General features: G+C 39.2%; 1 protein-coding gene across 1 annotated transcript; it reads left to right on the top strand.

Annotated features, from left to right (window-relative positions):
• The first annotated feature begins 1,281 nt into the window (after positions 1 to 1,281).
• On the top strand, positions 1,282 to 15,653 carry ubxn7 (UBX domain protein 7). Its single transcript, XM_034703286.1, has 11 exons — positions 1,282 to 1,425; positions 3,272 to 3,425; positions 4,561 to 4,625; positions 4,744 to 4,809; positions 4,940 to 5,052; positions 5,340 to 5,486; positions 7,808 to 7,898; positions 8,259 to 8,389; positions 8,763 to 9,276; positions 12,004 to 12,083; positions 14,536 to 15,653. The coding sequence occupies exons 1-11, from the start codon at positions 1,320 to 1,322 to the stop codon at positions 14,695 to 14,697; spliced, it is 1,629 nt and encodes a 542-aa protein (XP_034559177.1). The 5' UTR covers positions 1,282 to 1,319; the 3' UTR covers positions 14,698 to 15,653.
• The last annotated feature ends 8,460 nt before the right edge of the window (positions 15,654 to 24,113 follow it).

Here is a 24,113-nt window from a genome sequence, read left to right as displayed (position 1 = left end):
CTTTATGTCAGTTGTCTTTAAGTGTATATGTGATGTGATTGTTGGTGGAGTTGGTTACAATCAATACAAGGGGCACCAGTTAAAATCTTGCCTAGGGCATCAAGTCGGTTAGGGCTGGCTCTGTCAAAATCCAAAAACATTTTATCAGGAAAACTTCAAGTGAAAGTTTCTAAAACTCTGCCATTAACGCTTTGTTTTAAAACCTCAAGAAATGCAACACAGGAAATATTTATCAAACTAAAAAATATGTATTGCAGCAAAATAGTGATTGTAAATTATTCAAGATTCAAGATTCCAGATTCAAGATTCAAGAAAGCTTTATTGCCCAAGTGAGCTCTCACATACAAGGAATTTGACTGGTGAATGGAACACTGGTACTTAACAACAAGACAGTAAGGACAATAGATATAAAAACCTAAACACAAATCAAAATAATCAAAATAAAAATAAAAATACAATATGTACAAAGAAAGGTAAAGAAGTTTTTTTTAAGATATAAATAAATGAATTAGCCTAAGCCAGAGTGCAAATTTTATTGGATGAATATAATAATAAAATATGTCACAGATATTGCATGTGGTTGTTGAGATATTGCACTGGAAATCAAGGATTGCACGTGTATGTGATGTATCACAGGAGTCTTTAGTGGTTTACTGTTGATTGTTCATGAGGGATACGGATACATTATAAGCTTCTTATCAAAATCCAAAACATTTTATCAGGAAAACTTCAAGTGAAATTTTCTAAAACTCTGCCATTAATGCTTTGTTTCAAACATGAAGCGTCATTCCCTTTGATCGCATGTGCACAGAAGACCAAGTTAAAGAAATCCAACAGAGAAAATACGTATTGAAGTAAAAAATATATTTCAGCAAAATAGTGATTGTAAATTATTCAAGATTCAAGATTTAAGAAAGCTTTATTACCAAGTGAGCTTGCACACACAAGGAATTTGACATGGTGACATGGAACACTGGTACTTAACAAGACAATAAGGACACAACAAGACAGTAAGGACAATAAATATAAACTTAAACACAAATTAAAAAATTCTAAATAAAAATAAAAATACTATCTGTACAAAGAAAGGTATAGAAGTACTTTTAAAGATATGAAATAAGTTACACTTATCCTAAGCCAGAGTGCACGTGTAGTAGATGAATGGTTGATTAAATCATTGGTACCTTAAATAAATAATTACAAACAGTGCCAGTAACTCCTTCTGTAATTGGACTGCATTACCCACAATGCGCCACAATCATTTGCTGACGCATGGGGCTTGCGCCGCGCCAGGCACAAGGAAAAGGACGGGCTTGCGCATGCGCCATATTTATGTTGTTGTTTGTGGCGGTAAGATGGCGGCGCTGGGAGACACCTCAGATCCGGGGGTGAACGGGTTAATTCAACAATTCACAGCAATAACAGGTAAAGCTAACTAAATATTTTGTGTTTCACCCATTGATTAGGTTTCGGTTATTCAATGGGAACAGCTCAGTCTTTCGACTAACCACTAAATTGGTACGCAGAAAAGAAAAGGGACGTAGAGTCTCTCTGTGGCCCCTACGCTGTCAATGCTTTGCAGAGGAAAAAACCACAACCAGTTATCAGACAAACTCAAATGAAAGACGTCTCCACTGGAGCATAAAACCATCCACTTTACATGTGTTTGCTTACACAACTGCCTAAAAGATAGCAGTTTTTCTTTTTGGGTGCTTACTACAGACACTATTTCACCAGCTCAGAGTTGGTGCTGTGCTCGTTTTTCCTTTGCATGCTCGATAGTGTGGAATGGACGTCGCTGTGAAACATTTCCCTTCTTCATCATCAACCCAAGCTTGATGTTGTGCCACTGTCATCTTCACTCCGTATATTGGCTTTAACACCAGTCCCATTAGCACACTGTCCGTCTTGGAGTACTTGTTCAGAGGTCTCCTGTAGTGTTTGTGTGTTTTAAACGGAGGGACAGGATTTGAGTTTTGAGTTATTTCACGGAGAAAAGAGGAGACTCAGTTCGGGGGCTGCAGCGCCGCTGGACTTGGAAAGTGAAACAGACATGCGCAGTACACACGGAGAGAACATTGTTGCAAACTATACTTAAAAAAATGACTGAAGTCGATCTATAGTTATTTTTCTCTACTGACAGAATAATGTAATGTTTAACGAATCGTCGACAACTTATATAATGGACTTTGACACGATTCCTGTGTTTTCACGTGTTTAAATCTATCAGCTTCGCGTCACGGACACACATTGGCCAAATTACTACCTCCGAAAGTATCACATAGTATTTACTTAAAAACAGGATGGGTTTCTTCTATGCTCAGAGTTATTGTGTTGATGGAAAAACGTCAATGTTAACAGATTATATCCGTGTATTATTGTTTAAGTTGCGTTGTTGTGTTGTGACCCCTTAATTGAGAATTGTCGGTGGATGTATGAACAAAGAACACAACTGTATATTATTATCTATTATTAAAAATGATCACTTAAATTATGTGCAAGTATGTATGATCACCAGTGGTGGACAGAGTGCACAGCTTCACCACTTAAGTCAAAGTGTAGATATTCCAGGTCAAATATGACTCCAATACAAGTGAAAGTTGCTCTGTCAGATTATTACTTGAGTTAAAGTACTGAAGAACTTGCTTTTAAAAATACTGAAGTACTTCTAATGAAATCTTAAAACATTTTATTTTCACAATACATAAGTTCAGTCAAAAATACATAGGAGTTCATTTAGTTACATTCTTTTCATTTAGAAACCATTACTTCTGCTACTCACCACTGCACTTTATCATATTATTTTAGCCTGTACATATTAGTCATGCCTATTTGTTGTTTCTTTGTATTTATAGCTAAGGTTATTGTTATTATATTTTTATTTTATTTTTTATTGTAGTTCTTATTCTTATTCCTATTCTTATGCCTTGTACAAAGAGAGCACAGTTTACTAAAGTCAAATTCCTTGTGTGTTCAAGCATACTTGGCGAATAAAGCTGATTCTGATTCTGATTACTTTAAATCTCTAAAAACTATACCATAGTATAAAATCAGCAACTAAGTTAGTTTGTAAAATAAGTTATTTTGATATACAATAAGGTCTGTAATGTAAACATACATTTCTGTCATGAAACTAATGTTATATAGTATTTAATATTGTTGGATTTTTCCAGGGTTGACATTGATTGTGTGTATCTTGTCAAACATGCAGCTGTGAATACCAATATTTGTGTATAAATGTCATGATACATATATCCAACTTTATTCATAGGGGCCACTGAGAGTGTAGGACAACATATGCTGGAAGCATGCAACAACAACCTGGAGATGGCAGTGACTATGTTTCTGGATGGAGGAGGGATTGCAGAGGAGCCCAGCACCAGCTCCAGTTCGGCAGCTTCAAGCAGCAGAGCTCCCCCCTCAGAGTAAGCTAAGATAATATTTTGACAAACTTTAGTCAGATGAAAGTAAAAGAGTAATTTTCATACCACTTTGTTTCTATGTTTTCAACCCTGTCTGATTCATTATGATCCCTAAATTCTCTCCTTTCCTAAAGATGTGAATAGTGGGTGTTACAGCCCTTGGTAAATGATGAGACGTTGAGGTCGACAGGTGCAATATATTTATTTGTCTCCAGCACGCACCGTGAAACTAAAAGCAAACAAAGAACATTTTAATTCCTAAATCATCCCACACCATTACGTTTCTCGTATAAAAATAGATTCACTGTGATTTAAAAAACAGACATACCTCGCTTCGCCTACCAAGGGTGCAAAACATTTAAGCTTGGAGAACCATCTCGACCATGGATTACTACGAGGCCCCCCCGACTGCACACACGCCACTCGCACAGATCCCTGCTGCTGCTCTGCCCGATCCCTGCTGCTGCTCCGCTGCTGATCAGCTGTGATCAGCTGTGATCCTCCGATCAGCTGATTGCGCAGAGATGCCGCCGTGCATTTAAACTCTGAGCAGTTCCGGGGTATCCGCTTCCAACCCGGAACATTTAACATTTAATTTTAACTTAATTTAATTGCCGTTTCTGGCCACTTACAGTGGGAGTTCGGGGACAAAATAATAATAATAACAATTTTATTTGTAGTGCACTTTTCAAAAACCAAGTTACAAAGTGCTTTACATGGGCAGCAAAATAAAACAGGCAGATGATCATAAAAACACACAAGTCAAGATAAAGAAATAAAACATATTTTAAAGGACATACTCACTGCGAACGCCCTGTCCCCTTTTGTTCATCATTTTTGTGTTAGGAATGCACAGTAAACCTCTACCTGAGGATCTCAGTGTACGCATTGGCTCGCTGGATATTAAACGGTCTGCTATAGAGCTCAGATCAAGTCCATGTAGAGCTTTAGAAGTAATCTGTAAAATCTTAAAATCAATTCTAAACATACAGGGAGCCAGTGCAAGGGAGCTAAAACCAGAGAGATGTGGTAGAATTTTTTGATTCTGGTTAAAACCCTTGCAAAATTGGAGGAACACTTTTTTAACCTGACATATTGCTGTGCCTCTGAGAATAACGCTGTTGTATTTATTTCTCAGTGAAGTCCGAGCACCCATTCCCCAGAAGCAGGACATATTGGTAGAACCTGAACCACTGTTTGGAGGTATTGCACAGTATCTTCTCTGATCCCACCTCATACAAATGACCTTAATGTGAACTGATGTTACTGGCTGCACTGTTTCTGCTGAACCTAACCTGTTATGTGTCTGTTTCACTTGCAGTGCCAAAGCGAAGAAGACCTGCTAGATCCATATTTGATGGTTTCCGAGACTTCCAGACAGAAACGAGTAAGTGAATTCATGTTTCTCAAGAATCTGGTTTAATAGCAAATGTGGCACAGCTTAGATCTTCAAGGTCACAACCAACAAGGCAATCAGCCCCTGGTTATTGCTCTCTAACTGTGTTTTTTTTTTCTAGTTCGTCAGGAACAGGAGCTGCGTAACGGTGGCACAGTGGATAAGAAACTGAGCACCCTGGCAGACCTTTTCCGTCCTCCCATTGAGCTCATGCACAAAGGCAGCTTTGAGACGGTGAGGGGTCTCTAACTTGACACATTGCACCACACATCTTTATTTGTTTTGCATGCACATTTGAAATTTCAGATAATGGCTGTGAAGATCACAGGTGGAAGATCAGGTGTGTCATACTGTATATTGCATGGAAGTGCAGAAGTATGCAGGCTGTAATTTTTAGATCACCCCCCCCCCGGTTACATTTGCAATCACAGTATTTCTAAAACAAGTTGGTATGGTTTTTAAAAATGCATATTCACTGTGACATATGTTCTCTGATTCTGTTTTTTTTATCGTCCTTCAAGGCAAAAGATTGTGGACAGATGGATAACAAGTGGCTAATGATCAACATTCAGAACGTTCAGGACTTTGCCTGCCAGTGTCTGAATAGAGATGTATGGAGTAATGATGCGGTGAAGACCATCATCAGAGAGCACTTCATATTCTGGCAGGTATGCACTTCCAGATCCCAGGATCATGCCTGGTCTCTGGTCTCATTTCTTTAACTTTTTATGAGGTCTCTGCAATGATTGAAAATGAATGAGCCGTTATAGTCATTAACAGGGAGATCCAGTCGGACTCTATCACTGACATGAGCAATTTGTGAGGCCAGATGCCAAAAGAAAGAAACAAATTCAGTACAGTGACAGAACCTGATCCAAATGTACTGGGAAATGGTGTTTTTTTAACTTCTCAGTAAACTTGCTGTCAAAACCATAGACTGTATAAGATATGGACGTAGTATCCGTGACGTCACCCATCTGTTCCTGAAGAGCTGTTTTGAGGCCAATCGTCGGCGGGAGCCATATTGCTGCTGTCGAGCCAGTGTGACGTAAAGAGGCGGAGTTTGAGCTTCCCAGCCAACAGCTACAGCGTTCCCACAGGCAGCTGAGCCTCTCATTGAAAGACTCGTAATCTCAATATCTTCGAAATTGCCGCGCTAGAAAAAAATTCACCCGCCTCACAGTGAGAGCCGATCGAGAAATGAGCTATCCAGACTACACTCGTCTTTTGTACCAGGCTGTAAACATGTTTATTTCTGCTGCAAAGATCGGCCTTTTTGAATTGGTGTGTATGTGGTTTTCGGTACTTCCGGAGCCATTCTCAAGCGGATCCTTGTTTAACTGCAGTTTTTAGCACTTCCGCATTAGACTTATACTTTTAGACCAGAGGTTGCCGCTTGGTCAAAACCAAATGTTTATAATATGCAGCTGTGAAATAATCTCTAAAATCTGAACCCCACTGTGCATTTCAGGACGTTTCTGGTGGAGCAACATGCTTGTTAAATGACATAACTTACCAGTGAATTTAAATCCTGAAGCAAAGGCCAGTTTGCCATGTCTTTTCCATAAATCCGTCACACTGCGTCTCTGTTGTCCATATGTTGGTTCACCAAACCTTTGCTCGCTACTTTATATAAATGTGATTTTGATGATTAAGTTAAGATAACTATGTAAAACTAGACATGATGCTGTGATATTCTGCACCAGGCGTAGACTCAGAGCTATATAAGCAGTTGTTTGAACATTGCACATAGAAAAGACATTGCACATACATTTTTAAAATATCAAAACATTTAGAATAAAATGTTTCAAAATCTGTATAAAATTTTCATTTAACAAAGACTGTACAGAGCGCAGGGCTACAAACATTGTTAAGGACTCGTCCCACCCCGGTCACCACATAATCAACCTGTTGCCCCCAGGACGGCGCTACAGGTCTCACAGATCCAGGACCAATAGACTCAGAGACAGCTTTTTCCCTAGAGCCATCAACGCGCTTTTTTCACCATAAAACACACTGACTACACTCTTCCACCGTGCAATAAATTCAATGTGCAATATTCTGCGCCCCCCTCCCCACCACAAAAAAAGGTTTCATTATCAGAACACTGTTGCTCTTGCTGCTATTGTTGTTTTATGTACATATGTATGCATGCACCAACGGAGCTGCACTCCTAATTTCATTGTATGCAAGTCACGCAATGACAAAAAAGGCATTCTATTCTATTCTATTCTATTCTATTCTATTCTATTCTATTCTAAATGGGTCCAGCCCTGTCAACCCATAAGACATGCTCAAAATGATCATTTTGATTTTTAATCTAAAAGGAAGTTGTGCTGGAGAGCTGTATTTCCTACTCGTATGGCTAAACTATTAATAGTTAAGTTACTTGATATTGATATGTACTTACCTCAGATTTCTCCCTGCTCATCCCTAGCTATAACTAGACAACCCTGCACTTTATTTTAACATACCATGTTGCGACTACCTGTTTGTGCAACAACATTAATGCACCTACATGACTTCTCTATTTCTGAGTTTTGAACAGTCTACTGTTAAGCTTGCAGCATTTTATATGTGCAGGGTCCAATATGCTTCAAAGCAGCAGTGGTATATAACCAGCTAAACCAATAATAAGATAAAGCCAAGCTCAAACTTTTTAAAACCTCAACTTTTTTTTACTTTGCTCTGCAGCTCATCCTTACTTCCCTCAGCCACACGCTAGCATTTCCCCCAAAGGTCTGATGGCCTTTTAGCAACAAAGAGTACCTATCATCCTATCATGATGATACGATTTTGGTACAATCATCAAACCATACTTGTGTTTGAATGTGTAAAACTCTCTTCTCCTTCTGCTGTAAAAAACTTGATCCAGCCAGCACATGAACTCTTACTCCTGGGTCTTGAAGTCCAAGTCTTTTAAGTTAGCATTCACGTACGTGTCTCATCCTTAAGTTTCATATCTCGTCTCGTGTTTTTTTCATTTCAGGTGTATCATGATAGTGAAGAGGGACAAAGATACATCCAGTTCTACAAGCTGAACAAGTTCCCCTATATTTCCATCCTTGATCCACGCACAGGTGAGTGAGTCTGAGAAGTCAGCTGCAGCATTATCAACAGAACTGATTTCTTGACTCTTTTTTATGTAAGTGGAGTTATTTCCAAAATAAAGCAGCTTATCATGTAGAATAGTACAGCTTTAAGAAAAGCAACCTACGGGCAACATTATACATCTTTGACAAATATCTCGTCATTAATTTAGCTGAAGTCAAGATAGAGTTTCATTCTCATCCATGTAAGCTTGCACAAAGGTCACAGCAGTTAAGGTGGCTCTAAACTTCTGCATTAGTGTATATGTGCACTTCCTCTTTCTTTTTAAGATCTTCAGATTGATTTTATAATATAAACAACTGTGTTTTTTATGTCTCGTTCTGACTCAGGTCAGAAAATGGTGGAGTGGAACCAGCTGGATGTGGCTGCATTTCTGGAGCAGGCGACTGGATTTCTTGCAGAGCACGGGCAGCTCGATAGGCCTTCCTGTCATGCACCCCCTGCCAAAAGAGCTCGATCTGTGGGTCATTTTTTCTCACCTAAAGTTGTTATAAACAGTATTGGTATCTTAAAATAACATTTTTATTGTTCCTTCCTGATCCTATATTGCAGATAAGATATCACATTTTTATGAACTTTTTGCACAGTCAAAAGTGAGAGCAACTAAGTGCTTTTTGATCAACACCTTATTTCTAACAATAAGTTCCCTAAATCTGCATGTGCCTTGTCCTCTGCATCAACAAAACCCCCAAATGTTTGTGAAATCATTATCTTTATAGATGCATTTTAATTTGATATTGTTAGTGTCACACAGCCATGAGTGAAAGCTTATTAAGCTTTACACATTCTTTGATTTGTTGTCTACAGCCACATTCTTTTGTTGTATCTTTTAGGAGAGTCTGATCGATGCCAGTGAAGACAGTCAACTGGAGGCAGCGATCCGAGCCTCCCTACAGGAAACTCACTACGAGTCCTCAAATGCCCATGAACACCCTGATTCCCCCCGATCAGACGACGAATCAGACGCAGAGCCTTTCTCTGACAGCGAGGGCCCCATCTCTGTTGATGGCTCAGACAGTGAAACATCAGAACCCCACGAAGAGAAAAGTCCCACCAGCAAACATATCCCACCTCCCCCAACGACAGCGGCCCAGCAGCGTCTACACCCAGATAGTTCCTCTTCTTCTTCTTCTTCCCTCAGAAAGTCTCCGTACAAAGAAAACAATCACAGTCACAAGAAGGAGGAAAGCAAAAAGAACCACCTGGAGCCCTCAGCTGCTGGTCCTCGTCATCTTCAACCCGACGCAGACTCTGGAGGGAACCACTGTTCTCCTGCGGCTGAAAGCTCTGGACTATCCAAGACCGGCACCACCAAAACCTGTGAAGATGACTGTCCTGATGACAACAGTAAGTCAGTGTGCCAACCTTATCCTCAAACACGCTCAGTGGGGGTTATGGTGTGACGGCTGGAGCACATACATATATATATTCATTGTTGTGATACCGGAACAAAGCATCAGACGGGGATATCGTTTCAGTGTAATAGAAAATGTAGAAATGTGTGAGATTTAACTGCATGTTTCTGTAATATATCAAAATAACATAACAAACTGTTAGTTACCCAGCCACTTCCACCTCTAATATAAATACATAGATATAGAAAATCAACAGAAACATGTGCTACGAGCTTGGTGAAGCCCCATCTTCACCAGTATTAAGAGCTCCTTACTTGACAAAGTGGGTTAACTAGGAGTTTGATCCGTTGGAAGTAGACTGTGTGTATAATCCTGCCATTAGCTGCAGGGAGCAAGATAAACAACTGCCAACATCCTGCTTTAGTTTCATACAAGCGTCTGATAAGAAAAGATGAGGAGCAGCTACAAATGTCAAACAAAAAACAACTACAGAGCAACAAATCTTCATACTGACAGTTGTAATGAAGTCAGGCTATAAGACAGGCCTGCTAGATTCCTTCAGTGATTTGGGGGATTTGTTTGTGATATTATAACAAGGACACATGCAAATGTTCCATCCAGACAAGTTTCCTCCTGAAACTATTAAATCAGACTGTGGCTGCCTCATGGAATTGGTACCACCCAACAAAACTGTGGAAAACTTGGTTTCAAACTAGTCCACACAACTCAGTGTTTTTCCTTCGGTGTGGATGAGAGATGAACAATATTAGGTTTTTTTTGCCAATATCTGATATACAAATATTTTCAAACTCATTTCAGTCTTTACCAATATACACACTTTTTATTGTAAAGAACACTGAGTCTCTCCCCTTCTATAATGTACATGTCATTATCACTGTGACAGTCTTTAAAAAAAAAAACAGACATGGAACAAAAAAAACAATATTGGTTTACCATACATGATTAATGTATTATTTTTCTTTCTTTTTTTCATTTTCAGAACAAAACAACAAAATTCAAGGCACATTTTGTGTACTTAGCAGATTTTCAGACAAAGTTATGTACTGTCACCCCTTCCCTCACGCACAGAATTTAAAAAAAAATAATAATAATAATAATAACAGACCTTTGACTCAAAAAGACACGACACGTGTCAAAAAATAAGATTAGCAAAGATGAATGAAAAACAAACAGACAAAAAGCAGAGAGAGAAAAACAACAACAAAAATAAATAAAACAAAATTATAAAAATCAACAACACAAGTATTAGCACATAATAAGTCGTCCTCCAACTCCCATCCATGAAGAATGCATGAAAAGTGATGTTGGATTTGTCATCTCTTATGTAGTTCTAGGCTCCATTATCTTCCACTCTGAAGGGTACTGGCCTTTCAACAGTGTATGTTTGAGATCTGAAGGTAAATAATCCAGGACACGATTCCAGATCTTAAGGATGTATTGCTTTTCAAATATAGACAATCAGTAATGAGAAACAAAAAATGAACTCTGAATAACTTGTCTTCAGTCCACTGGGCAGTGAGGCTTTAAATGCTGACTGGACTTACACACTTGATGTTCAGGTCTCGATGGTGAAGCTAATATAGGTAGGATTAGCTTCTCTATATGACTGAAGGGGGAGCTTTGCAGTCCAGGTAAGGCTACATCTGAGAAGTAACTTGAGCTAGGCTCCAAGAACACGAGCTTACAGAAGCCCACATCCTCCACTACACTGAAAGGCTGGTTATTGAGAGCGATGAATTTGCTGCTATAATTCTTAGCACTGTTGATTGACTTCACATGTTTTCACTGGTGCCAATGATTTGCTCCTCCTCCTCTCACCACCTGTGCTTCACAACCATTGGAAAAGGCTATTTTGCTGTCTGATTGTAACACTGACAAAATACTTCTATCTAGCCGACATGCTGAAGCTTGTTGCCAGTGCGTGCAAGCTGTCCTCATGTGTGCATAATTAATGCTTCACCTCATTGGATGTTTCGATCAGCCAAAATGTTCCTGTCTCCTGATACTGACAATTAAATGATATGCTTTTATTTCAATCGTCAATTCCATCAATCATTATTCATATTATCAAAACAAAGTTTATCCTGAGACGCTTTACAAAATGAGCTGGTCTAGATCTTCCTCTATGTTAAAGTATTTACAAAGACCCAAGATATGACAAGATTCAGTCCCATCTTACAAGCAACGACTCAGCATTAGCATTGGCTACTGTGTATACACACAGTTTAATTTAGTTTTTGTCATTAATCATCTACAATTCAATCACAACACAGAGTTTTTTGGGGTTTTTTTTGCCTTCATTGATGGGACAGCTTAAGAGAGACAGGAAACGTGGGGTGCAGAGAGGGGGGGAAAGATATGCAACAAATGGTCGCGGCTCGGAGTCAAACCAGTAACCTCTGAGACGAGGACTATAGCCTCTGTATATGGGGCAAGCTTAGACCGCCAAGCTACCAGCGCTCCAGCACAGACGGTTTTGAACGGTGCCACTGTCTTTTTAATGCATGACCTCTCACTGACGAGTAACACATGAAATCTCCTGCATTGAAAATATGATACTAAATTTTATCTCACCATCCATTCTCTTTAGAACTGTATTGGCCAGAGATTACATAATCCATAAAAACAGGAACTTTGGTAACCTATTGGCAGACTGCATGAAAAAATATTAACTCTTTTATTTTTTCTTATCACACAGGTCCCAAGGCCAGGTTGATGCTCCGTTACCCCGATGGACAGAGAGAACAAATATCCTTGTCTTCTAAAGCCAAACTTTTGGTAAGGATGAGAATGCTAACTGTATTTTAAAAGGCTGGTTAATGATTTTGGCATCTGCTTTTGTCTTTGTTACAGAGAGTCAGACAAGATCAATGTCTTTCTCTTCTCTTTACACTCTAAATTAGAGCTATATGAGGCAGGACAAGACAGTCTTTCAGTCTTTATGCAAAGCGTAGTTAAGTGGCTCTGACCTGGGTTTGTAACCTCGTCCGACCCGTTAACATTTGCAATGAACTATTCTTAAAGGTGACATATCATGCAAAATTGACTTTTAAATGGTTCTCTACCTGAAATATGTTTCCCTGGCATGTCTACAAACCCCCCGAGAATGAAAAAAATCCATTCTGCCCCTGTTTTGATTTCTCCACCTTTCTGTAAATGTGTGTGAAACGAGCCGTTTCAGACTTCCGTGTTTTTGTTACGTAACAACAATATCCGGTCTGTCACGGAGTCAGAGCTCGGAGCTTGTTCAGCCCATAGACTGTATAAAATAATACTGAATCCCTCCCCCGTTTTTCATTACCTGCACAAATGTGTGCTAACAAGGAGCTTAGGAGGGAGGCATGCTAGTTGCAGGCTGTCTTAATAAACACAAAGGTCGGTTTTACTCCCCACGTCTGCAGATTTGAAGATCTAGTGGATGATTTTTATTTATCATGGATAAGTGCTAGCGCTAGTTAGCATAGCCACATAGCTACATTTCGTAGCTGTAGCTGTGTACCAAGACGCACGTCGACATAATGACAAATAAAACAACAAGAAACACAGAATCTGTGACGAATCCTTCAGAAAAGGTCCCGCTGCCTCTCTGGCAGAGGTCGGTTTTACTCCCCACGTCTGCAGATTTGAAGATCTAGTGGATGTTTTTTATTTGTCATGGATAAGTGCTAGCGCTAATTAGCATAGCCACATAGCTACATGTTCATAGCTGTAGCTGTAGCTGTGTACCAAGACACACGTCGACATACTGACAAATAAAACAACAAGAAACACAGAATCTGTGACCAATCCTTCAGAAAGGTCCCGCTGCCTTTCTGGTAGAGGTCGGTTTTACTCCCCACGTCTGCAGATTTGAAGATCTAGTGGATGATTTTTATTTATCATGGATAAGTGTTAGCTCTAGTTAGCATAGCCACATAGCTACATGTTCGTAGCTGTGTACCAAGACACACGTCTACATACTGATAAATAAAACAACAAGAAACACTAAATCTGTGACCAATCCTTTGGCTTTTCAGGCAGACCAAAATCTGATTTCAAAGTGTTTTTTTGAGCATAAACTTTAAAGACATGTTTTGGGGACCTCTTAGACCAATATATATTGATGAAAAAAGCGTGACATGTCACCTTTAAGTTTGTTTCAGACTATAGCTTGTAGTGCAATGTGAACATTTTGACTCAGGCCTTGTCCCTACGCATGTGGATATTTTTGAAAAAGTCGTTTCTTCTGTTTTGGTCTCCTCTTAACAGGTGACATACCTTTTAGCCACTGAAAACAGGTTTTGAAAATGCCTTTCAAGGTTAAGATTTGAAAAAAAAAAATGTCTTGTGTATATTTGTGGGGAAAGGTTCGGGAAAACCTTGGTTTATATTAACTAGGGATGCACCGAAATGAAAATTCTTGGCCGAAACCGAAAATGAGGAAACCAAGGCCGAAAACCGAATCACCAAAATTAATTGTTATGCCAATTATTAGTAGGGAGACCGGGGACAGTTGTAACATTTCCCCCCTTGGATTTGAGATTAAGCCATGCATTTTCTGTTTGTGTTGCACAGGCATTTTATAGGCCATTTATTAGCAGACACTTAAAGCTAGTTTTTGTAGCAGTTTGAACACACTGTGTTAAAAGAGCTCAAAGTTATAGACGGAAATGTCCAAAATGTTACAACTGTCCCCGGTCTCCCCTACCATTGCATTAATGGCTATGACTGTGTACTAACCTCACTAAAATCAAGGATCTCATTGAACACATCAGACTACGAGGGTGCATGCCCCTCATCTGGTTCAGAGAGACAAGTCCTTTTTTCTGCGCTCTGTTCTCCTTCTCCTTCCTGCGCTGTGCGCTTCTCCGTCTCCAAGCGGGTTCTCCGCATCCATCTCGGACTGGATCATTTCTGGTGCGCGCTGCTTTATTCCCACATCCAAGTAATGATCTTTATAACGCGGATCAAGTACAGTCGCAATGAAGTGCAGAGGATTGGAGTAGTAGTTTTTACAATTACTGCTTGTTCAGGAAGATGCTCAATATGCATGCGCAATATGTTCCTATGTGGTGTTTGATGATGCAGAATGATTACATGTTATTACCACCTACTGGCCTGACATGCATATGGGGGTGTTTTTAACTGTTTATTCATACTTATATTATATCTGTGTTCATAAACACCTCTGATGTGGATTTCAGTAAGCAGGAACACATGAATCCTAATCTTTTCTTTCTCTCACTTCAAGGCCCTGGTTAGACATGTCCAGTCCAAAGGGTACCCTAATGAACGTTTTGAACTCGTCACCAACTTTCCCAGGAGGAAGCTTGCCCACTTGGACTATGACATCACGCTGCAGGAGGCGGGGCTTTGTCCACAGGAGACTGTATTTGTGCAGGAAAGGAACTAGCCTTGTCAGACACACTCCCTCTTGCTTGTCTGTTTCTCTCTGATAAACCCCACCCTTTCACAGATGATCCAAGACAATGTTGCTGGCCTTGATCCCATAACCGTCTGTTCTCTGGGATTTTGGCCCTGTTCTTTTTTTCATGACAACTCTCAGTGGATGGACTACTTTTCCTGCCACACCACTTGTCTAGATACTGATGCCCTTACTGACAGCCTAATCCCTTTGTAGTGCTCTACAATTGGCCAGTAAGGTTTCATGGATGTGAGGACTCTTTCATTTTCTTGAGTGATTTATTGTTTTCTGATGTCACATTCATTTTGGTCTGAAAACTGAGGCACATCAGAATAGAATATACCATATAGCTCTTAATAAAATTAAAAATAAACAATTTCCCATTAATGATGATGATGATGATACACCACAAATTTGATTCCAAAAAAAAAAAATACTTTTACCTCGCAGAAACAATGTCAGATGTCAAAAGTTTATTTTCTAGCTTTTCTTGTCGTTTTCTGTACCTGGGGGACAAGTAAAGAGAGGATCACTCTCGTTTATTTTAATCCAAATTGTGTCTCTCACATTGTCATCAGTTGAGGGATTGTATTTTTCCTGAGCCCGGGGCCCCTAAGAGTAAAACTCGAAAGACTACAAGTCAAAAAGATCTCCCCCTGCCGGACATCCGTGGCACACTCATCGTGTAAATCTGAGAGAACTGTGGTTGATCTGCACATTTTTACTCAAGTTTCTATTGTTTAATTAGAGACTAGAAGTTTGTTTTTGGATTTCAACTTTTGATACAGAAGGGAATGAATGGAGGGTGGTACATCTCATCAGTCGGACCTACACTGTACAGAGATGGCTTAGAGACTGGTTTAGCCGTAGTCATTGTTTCCTCTCTTTTTATATGCTGCCAAGAAATATACTGATGTTGAAATATAACTACCAAAACCAAGGGAGATTCTGCTTGATCTTTTGATACACTTTTTGAAATGCCCACACAGCTATATGAAGTGTTGCATTAACATCTAACTCACTAGTTATCAACTCTTAAACTAGTAACCAATTATTCTTGTATTTATGTCACCTCCTTGAATAACTCTTCAAAGACATTGATCTAAGTCCACCATCAAAAATGATCCTTTTTTTTGCTGCGATAAACCACTATGGGGGTAAACTAAAGGTCGGTGGGTTGTTAAAAAATAATTTTTGAACATTTTTGAGACCTTACAAACAACCAATAAATTTAGCAAATCATGAGAAATATTGACAATAAAAGTAGCTAGTAATAGCAGTCCCATTGTGTTGAGAATTTAGAATAGATTTAAACTTAAAAACAAAGAGAGGAATAAGGTATTTAAAAAAGGGAAGTGCTAACTTGTAAATCAGCTGGCTGCAGATGGCAACACAATATTTCAGTCTGTAGTCAACTCATGCTCAAAAAAGGCTCCAAAATTCACCTTTCATTTTTAATGTACTAGCTAAGTCTGCATATCACATGTTCAAATGTGTCAACATGTATGTCTTCATTCAAGATGGGCGGCGTCTACTGAGTGAAACAGGCGGGGATGGCAGTCACAGGATAGGAAACTTTAAACTCTAACCACATACAGTTGAGACAGGATCTCGAGTGATGAGGTCTGGATCACGAGATTACAGTCTGAGGTTTTAATAGGAAAAAAAAGTGAAATTGGAAAAGTCAGTGCTGGTATTGTACCTCCAAAGTAACAACAAGACCACTTGCCTGTGTGTGCATGTACACTGGGGGTTCAGATGAGCTTCAGAATATGATATAACAAGATTTGAGTTAAGGCATCAATACGACGGAGAAAAAACTAATGAGGGTTGCAAAATGAACTACTGTTTTGACTGTCAGCCAGGTAATTCAAGCTGGTCCTTTAACACACATGTAGTATTATATTGCAGTGGCACTTCGATGTACCAATCATAACTTTGACCTCATCTGCAACGTGATGTTCGATTAAGAAACCACCTTAATTTTACAGTCTATGGTTACCATGCTATATCACGACTTGCTGATTGTACCCTATAGTGAGTAGCACATGTCTGCAGAGCCAGTGTCTGTAGACCGCATTTCTGAGACCCTGTCGTTTTTGGCCACGGGACCACATAGTGGATTTGATCACCAAGGTCCACGTTTTGTTGTGTAATGTAACTATTTCAAGTGTCACCGTAACTGAACTCTAGCCATAACAAGATGCGGTCCCGGTCCTAAAACTGCAGAAACATAATACTGGGCTTCCGTGCGCAACTATGAACAGTATTCACAGATGATGGTTTTTGGAAATTATTTTTAGCCAATGCAATGATTTTCTCCACAGAGCCATGCCTGGATTTAGTGCAGTGCCTCCTGAGGACAGGCAGATCATGGCTATTTTCTATGTCCCTTTTGTACAGATATTTCTCCAGATTCTCTTAACCTTTTAATGATATAATGTACTGTAGATGATACAATCCCACAATACTTGGCAATTTTATGCTACAAGACATTATTCTTAAATTGTTGAACTATTTTCTCATGCATAAAAAGGGCACTCCAGAGAGGCATAGAAGTAAAGATGGGAAGAGGTTCAGTGATTGGCTGTGGAAATAGTTCAGAATTTATAGAATAATGTTCCAGAGCATTAAATTGCAAAGAATTAGAGGATTTCATCATCTACGGTACATAGTTGCATTATACAATTTAGCGGATCTGGAGAAATCTCTAAAAACACAAAGCTGATAACTGGTACTGGATGGCCGTGATCTTTAGGCCCCTCTCAGGCGTCAGTGCATTAAAAACAGACCTGACTCTGCAGCAGAAATCAATGCATGGGCTCAAAATCACATCTAAAAATCACTGTCTGTGAACACAGTTTTTCACTGTATCCACAAATGCAGGTTCAAACTGCACCATGCAAAACTATAGATCTACTTGATCTGACAAATACAAATTGACATTCATTCCAGGAGTCATTAATCCTGCATCCTCCGTTTCAAAGAGGGGAAGGACCTGCGCACAGCCAGCTTCCATGATGGTATGAGGATGCATAAGTGCCATGGGCATGTCTAGTTTACACTTCTTGGAGGGCACCATTGAGATATTCAGGTTTTTGAGGAACATATGGTGCTATGCAGACAATACCTTTTTCAGGGAAGACCTTGCATAATACAGAAAGAAAATGCCAAACTTCAATTTGCTTATATTGCAACAGCGTGGCTCTTAAGTAGAAGAGTCCAGGTGCTAAACTGACCTGCCTGCAGTCCCCACTTGTCACCTATTGAAAACATTTGGCACATCATGCTGAAAAAATAGGACTAACTAGACCTTGAAAAGGTGAGCTGAAATCCTAGTTTCCAAACATTAACAATGTTGTTGGAAGAAGAGGTGATGCAGCACACAAATAAATATGCCCCTGTCCCAACCATCTGAGACATGTTGCTGGCATCAAATTTGAAATATTTTTACATAAAAAAAATAAAATTTCAGTTTCAACGTTTGATTTGTCGTCCTTGCACTATTTTCACTTCAATATAAGGGCTTACATTATTTGCAAACCATCTAATTCAGTTTTTATCAACATTTTACCAGTATCCAAACTCTTACAGAATTGGAGTTAAACATGTTGGTCCAAAATCTCTCAGGTGTTCAATGTGAGATTAGGAGACGATGGAGGCCACAGTGGATTGTAATCCTTGAAAGAAAATTCCTCTCAGGATAGAAATGTGCTGTTTTAGGATAAAGGTAATCCCTAGAACAACTTTATATTGATTTAAAGTGATCCATCCCCGTAAAGTGAACTGAAACCATGCCAGAAAAGTGCCCCGTACTGTATAAAAAGCCACTGGAGTCCAGCACTGTCAGGGTCAAGCATTCAGGTTTTCCCTCTTAACACTTGTTTGTATATGTTTTTGGAAACTTAAAAGGCTTTTCATAGGATTTATTCTAATGTTGCAGTTTAGAAACCATTTGTAAACCAGTTTTATCATCAATATAAAAAACCACAGGGTCTGTGAATATAACTACCTTTAGCGAAAACTGAAGTAGACTGGATTAATATACCCGTGTAAGGTTTGCAATATTTAATCCCCTGCATTTGGCCAAATTGGTGGTTGTACACAAGCTCTCAAAGTTGAAGTAGGGTCACTAATTCTGTCTTCTCTTATTAAATATTTTATTCGCCTGTGGGTCATATTTTTAAAAGAAGATACATGTCATTTGTCAACATTTTAAAAATTAAAAATCATATTTGATATCTCCTTTTGAACAAGGGGCCAAACTTACACAAGCAACAGTCTGTATTCACAAGTATCAGTCAGAGGTGAAAAAGGCCCAGCTGTAAATACAGATGAGGACACTGACTGTGTTTTCCCTCCTCACTTGTGGTTACTACAGTACAAGAAGGGCATTCCTTCACCCCCTGATGAACCAAACACTTCGGGAGGCCGGGTTTTTGCAGTGGATTACCACAGTCAGGACAAACTACAACCACTGTTTGACAAGCTTTTTATGACAATCCATCAGATTTTTTCAGATATTAATTATTTTTGTCAAACAGGAATAATTCTTTACTATTATTAGCTTTGACATGTATTTGTATAAATCTGTCATTCCAGCTGGACAAGCTGGAAAATACAAAAAGAAATGAACGGAAAGTAATCAAACTGGCCCTGTGATAGGTTGGCGACCTGTCCATGGTGTACCCTGCCCAGTTAAGATGAGCATAAAGGGATTTTTAGACCTTTGCTGTTTAATGGCTAGTCAATAACCTTTACTCCCTTGAAGCACAAGGTAAGTTGACTATTTTATATGAACCTTCTTTTTTATTTACAAGCCATATTTGGTATCAGTGCCAATTAATTCACATTCAAAATGTTCCAGTCAGAAAAAGGCGAGAACCTCCACTTTCAGGACTCCACTAAGTGTCTCCAGGAGATTCAGGCTGGAACAACATATGATGAGTTTTTGGGATCAGACTGAACGCCAAAAACTCACTCAGGGTTTATTGTAATACCACTTCAGGTTTGTACGCCTGTGTTATCAGTTACATCCACTTTAACAGGGAAATCAACTCACAGATTCCCTTCATTTTTTGTCACTGTAGTTTGGATATTACACACACACACACACACACACACACACACACACACACACACACACACACACACACACACATACACACATACACACATACAAACAGACCCTGGTCTGCAGAGATCGTGCAGCCTTTCAATGCTTTGTTTTGTAATGGTATATTTTTTATTACATTATTTTTTAAGATCATCAAACAGTGTTTATCAGTACTGTCATTCAAATAATATGAAGAACAATATAATCAAATTTTGTTTGTTAACTTAGAGCTTTGTTGAAGCTCTCCCACCGTTCTACTAGTTCTGCAAAGTGCACCAGTGTCAATGCAGAAACTTTGAGGCAACTGATTTTGTTTCTGACAAAACATTTCCTAACAGCTTCTCCACTTATGTCAAGTGATGACCTCAATTTCTAAAATGTAATCTCACTTTTCATGTGCATGAAACATTGTTAAAGACTTTTGAATCTAGAAAAAAATGATGTGTTTTGTACATTTTTACTCATGCTACCTGTGAGCCAAAAACTTTAAATAATCAAATGCTTAAGTGTGATTTACTCCGGGTCAGCAAGGGTCCTCACAGATGGTCACATGACTATAAGCAGGTGATGTGTTTTTTTTCAAGAGTTTCATAAATACGATTTGTAGGTCGTAGATGACACCTACGTATGTCATTGATGTTTCAACATCAGTACTACACAGTTTGCACATCTAAATCTCTGTCTTATAGATTGTAAATTTTGTACACAGTTTTCCACAGCTGCAATAATTGATGGTTAAAACAGGTATTCCACAAAGTTAATCCAGTTAATTTAAAGAAAATGTAGAAGAATATTTTGATTGAAAATATATATATTTTTATTTTCGGACTGTCAGTTTCACTGGAAATAATCGTTTACAGGCAGACAGGCAGGCAGACAGACAGGCAGGCAGACAGGCAGACAGGCAGACAGGCAGACAGGCAGACAGGCAGACAGGTATATTAATGAGTCCCTTGCCAATGATAGATCACTACAACACCTTCTACTGCTAATAATAATGTTTAAAATACATTAAACTTAACTGCATAATGTTAATGTCTATATTTCATATTAGCCTATCATTTTGTTACATGATGAACATTTTAGCTTTAATTTAGCTTCTGAACGTGATTTGGAAATTTAAAAGTTTTCAGACAGACCTGGGCCACTTTGCAAATGTACATCTTTTAAGGCTAAGGGTAGCAGACCCACTCTGGCATTATGTTCCTCCACCAGTTCCCTGTAAGACTCTAAACCCCAGATGAAACGCTTCGGTCAGTTTCTGTGATATGTCTGATCAAAACATGTTCTGGATCTTTCATGGAGGACGTAGACCAGCTGAATTCTCTCGACCCCATGGAGGTCAAGCGAGCTGGTGGGAGGGTGAGTTGGGTGGAAGAGGAGGACCCGAGACTATGGTAGGTTGGGTATTTTGGTATGGAGAAGCTCAATGAGGTACTGAGGAGCTTGGTTATTGATGGCCTTGAAAGTGAGAGACAGAACCTTAAAAGTGATGCAGTATTTGATGTGAAGCCAGTGGAGTTGCTGCAGGACAGGGGTGATGTGGCTGGTGGAGGGAAATATAGAGTTACATTTAAATGGCACAACATCATACTGCTGAAACTGTTGTTGTTCATGTGGAACCCTGTAACTAACTCCCTATTTCACACTGATTCTGCAAGTCACCAGCAGAGGTCCACCTCCTCCATGAAGATTCCAGTAACATGTTTTGTTTGACTACACATCACACTAACATAAGCTTTTTATCTATCTGTGGGGAAGAGGGCCTTACAGGGAACTATGTTCACAGAACTTACAGTGATCCAGACTTAAGGCCACATTTAAACCAAAGGGACAATAAGTTGGGGTTGTACTTTTGCAGTTTATTTGTGGCCATGTTAAGCTGATGCATAAAGTTGAGTTGTATCAATCTGCTGTGTATCTAGAGTTTGAAATAGATGTAACACTTTTTCTGCAAAGGCTGCCCCATAGGTCTAGACCCAGGTTGATCCCCAAGTCTTTTTTTCTGGAAGAGTGTGGATCTGCTTAAATCAGGTATCGTAAGATATGACATAAGAGCTTAATTAACTCTAGAAATGCTTTGGTCACTGTGAAATATTCGCTCCACAGGTGTCATAATGGGTAGGGACCACCTGCCATTGTAGTTGACCCTAAGAAAGTCCCTTAGCTCAAGATAACAAGATAACAGAAGACCTTTTTATTTGTCAAGCAGTATATATTTTTAAACTGTTTGAAGAAGAAAGACTGTTTCCTCATAGCAGTGTTCTAGGTTACTTATGCCTTTCTCAGACAACACTTTGACATTATTATTCTAAAAGGTCACTAGAAGCAATATCTATCTATCTATCTATCTATCTATCTATCTATCTATCTATCTATCTATCTATCTATCTATCTATCTATCTATCTATCTATCTATCTATCTATCATCTATCTATCTATCTATCTATCTATCTATCTATCTATCTATCTATCTATCTATCTATCTATCTATCTATCTATCTATCTATCTATCTATCTATCTATCTATCTATCTATCTATCTATCTATCTATCTATCTATCTATTTAGTTTCTACCCTGACCCAACATATCATGAGAAAACCAAGTAGACATGCTTCCTCAAAGTGCCCCAAATGAACTGCAAGGCCTTGGTATTAAACTTTGTCATTAGGAAAACATTGGCCTTGTTTATCTTGTAGCAATGCCCAGCACTCTCTCCCCAAAGGAGGTGCAGGTAGCAATATTCAAGCGATAGAACCTGGCAAACGTAGATGGACGTGACCATGTGGCAGCTGCATGGATTTCCAACAGGGGGGCACCCTTCTACAGGGACAATAAGTCTGCCACATCCCTAGTTGAGTTTACCCTCATCCTCACTGGTGCTGAGGAACAAGCTCCCTTGTTGGCTTGCTGGACTGTCTCTGCAACCCAGTGAGACAGCTTTGATTTTGACACTAGTTGGCCCAGGCATTCCAGCTCAAAGCAGACCTGATCTTCCTCTCTGAGTGTCTCTGTCTGTTGAATGCTTACTGTAATCTCACTCACAGAACGGATTGCTATCAAGCATCTCCACCACCCTTTTGGATAGAGTAAAGGGCTTGAAACTCCACTGATTATTTATACAGGCACTCTAGAGCAACCAACAGGCTGTGAGCTAGGGTGAGTTTCAGCAGGGCACCCATGGTCTTGGGACACTCCACATGATGTGCACACTCCCCAGCAGGGCTGTGTTAACTAACTGGGTTTTGGACTGTCTTCCTTGCCAAAAGATTTGTAGACTACAAACAGCAGATTCCTACTTATGCTGTGGAAATCAATGAATCAGAATATTTCACTCAGTGTCAAGTTAATTAGAATTCAGTTTCAAACAATAAATTCAATCAGTGTGTGAAAAATTCTACTAATTCAGATTGCTTGATTCAAATCCAAATTTTAATTCAATTATTTAAGTTAACTAATTCAAAGTAAAATCTAAATAATTCCAATTCGGTTTGAACTGCCCATACTATTAATTCGTCAGCATCTTAAAGGTTAAAATCAGGTTTTATATTTCCCTTTGAATGACGGCCCCAACCGATACTAGCAACAGTGTCTGCACAGGCAACGGTCGAAGGTGAAAGAAAAGGCTTTGCAGCTGTACAAACAGATGAGGACACTGACTCTGTTTCCCTCCTCACTCTGCGGATACTATATTATAAGAAGGGCATTCCTTCTCCTCCTGATGAAGTAAAGTTACAAATAGCAGCACTAAGCGATATTGACCACTGATCCCTTCTTGACCAATAATATATAGAAGTCCTGTTTTTGTCTTTAAGCACAGAACAGATCAGCTGATTCAGGCATATAAACGTTGTTTTAAGGTACACAATACCATCTGGAATATGACAAAGTGTGTACCATCTGTTTAACACTCATCTGTTTAAATCTATAATGCTGTGGATAGTTAACATTTAGGATTTTGTGTTTTGCACACTTTCGAGCTCTGAGCTGACAAAAGCTTTTGAACCCAGCTGGAATAACAACAACAAGCTAAAAGCTAAACTAGTCAAGCTTTTGGAGGAGAGAAGTGTTATTGGCTTTAACCTAACAGCAGAGAACGACCTGCATTCACTCCACTTGTGACTTGTCCATAAATGCTCAAAGGTGAATGAGGTAACCAGGACAGAGATGGTCGGACCTGGCTTGTTTAAAGTGTTTGCCTGTTGCATAAGAAGGTTATGGATACTGCATGTTGACCTGAGTCATCAGAGGACCTTTCAGCTAGTTCTCCGAATGAAATCAATGGAA

This window comes from Notolabrus celidotus, chromosome 15 (assembly GCF_009762535.1).
Source record: "Notolabrus celidotus isolate fNotCel1 chromosome 15, fNotCel1.pri, whole genome shotgun sequence".
NCBI lineage: Eukaryota > Metazoa > Chordata > Actinopteri > Labriformes > Labridae > Notolabrus > Notolabrus celidotus.
The sequence above is the reverse complement of the archived record's forward strand: the minus strand, read 5'-3'. Positions and strand labels throughout refer to the sequence as shown.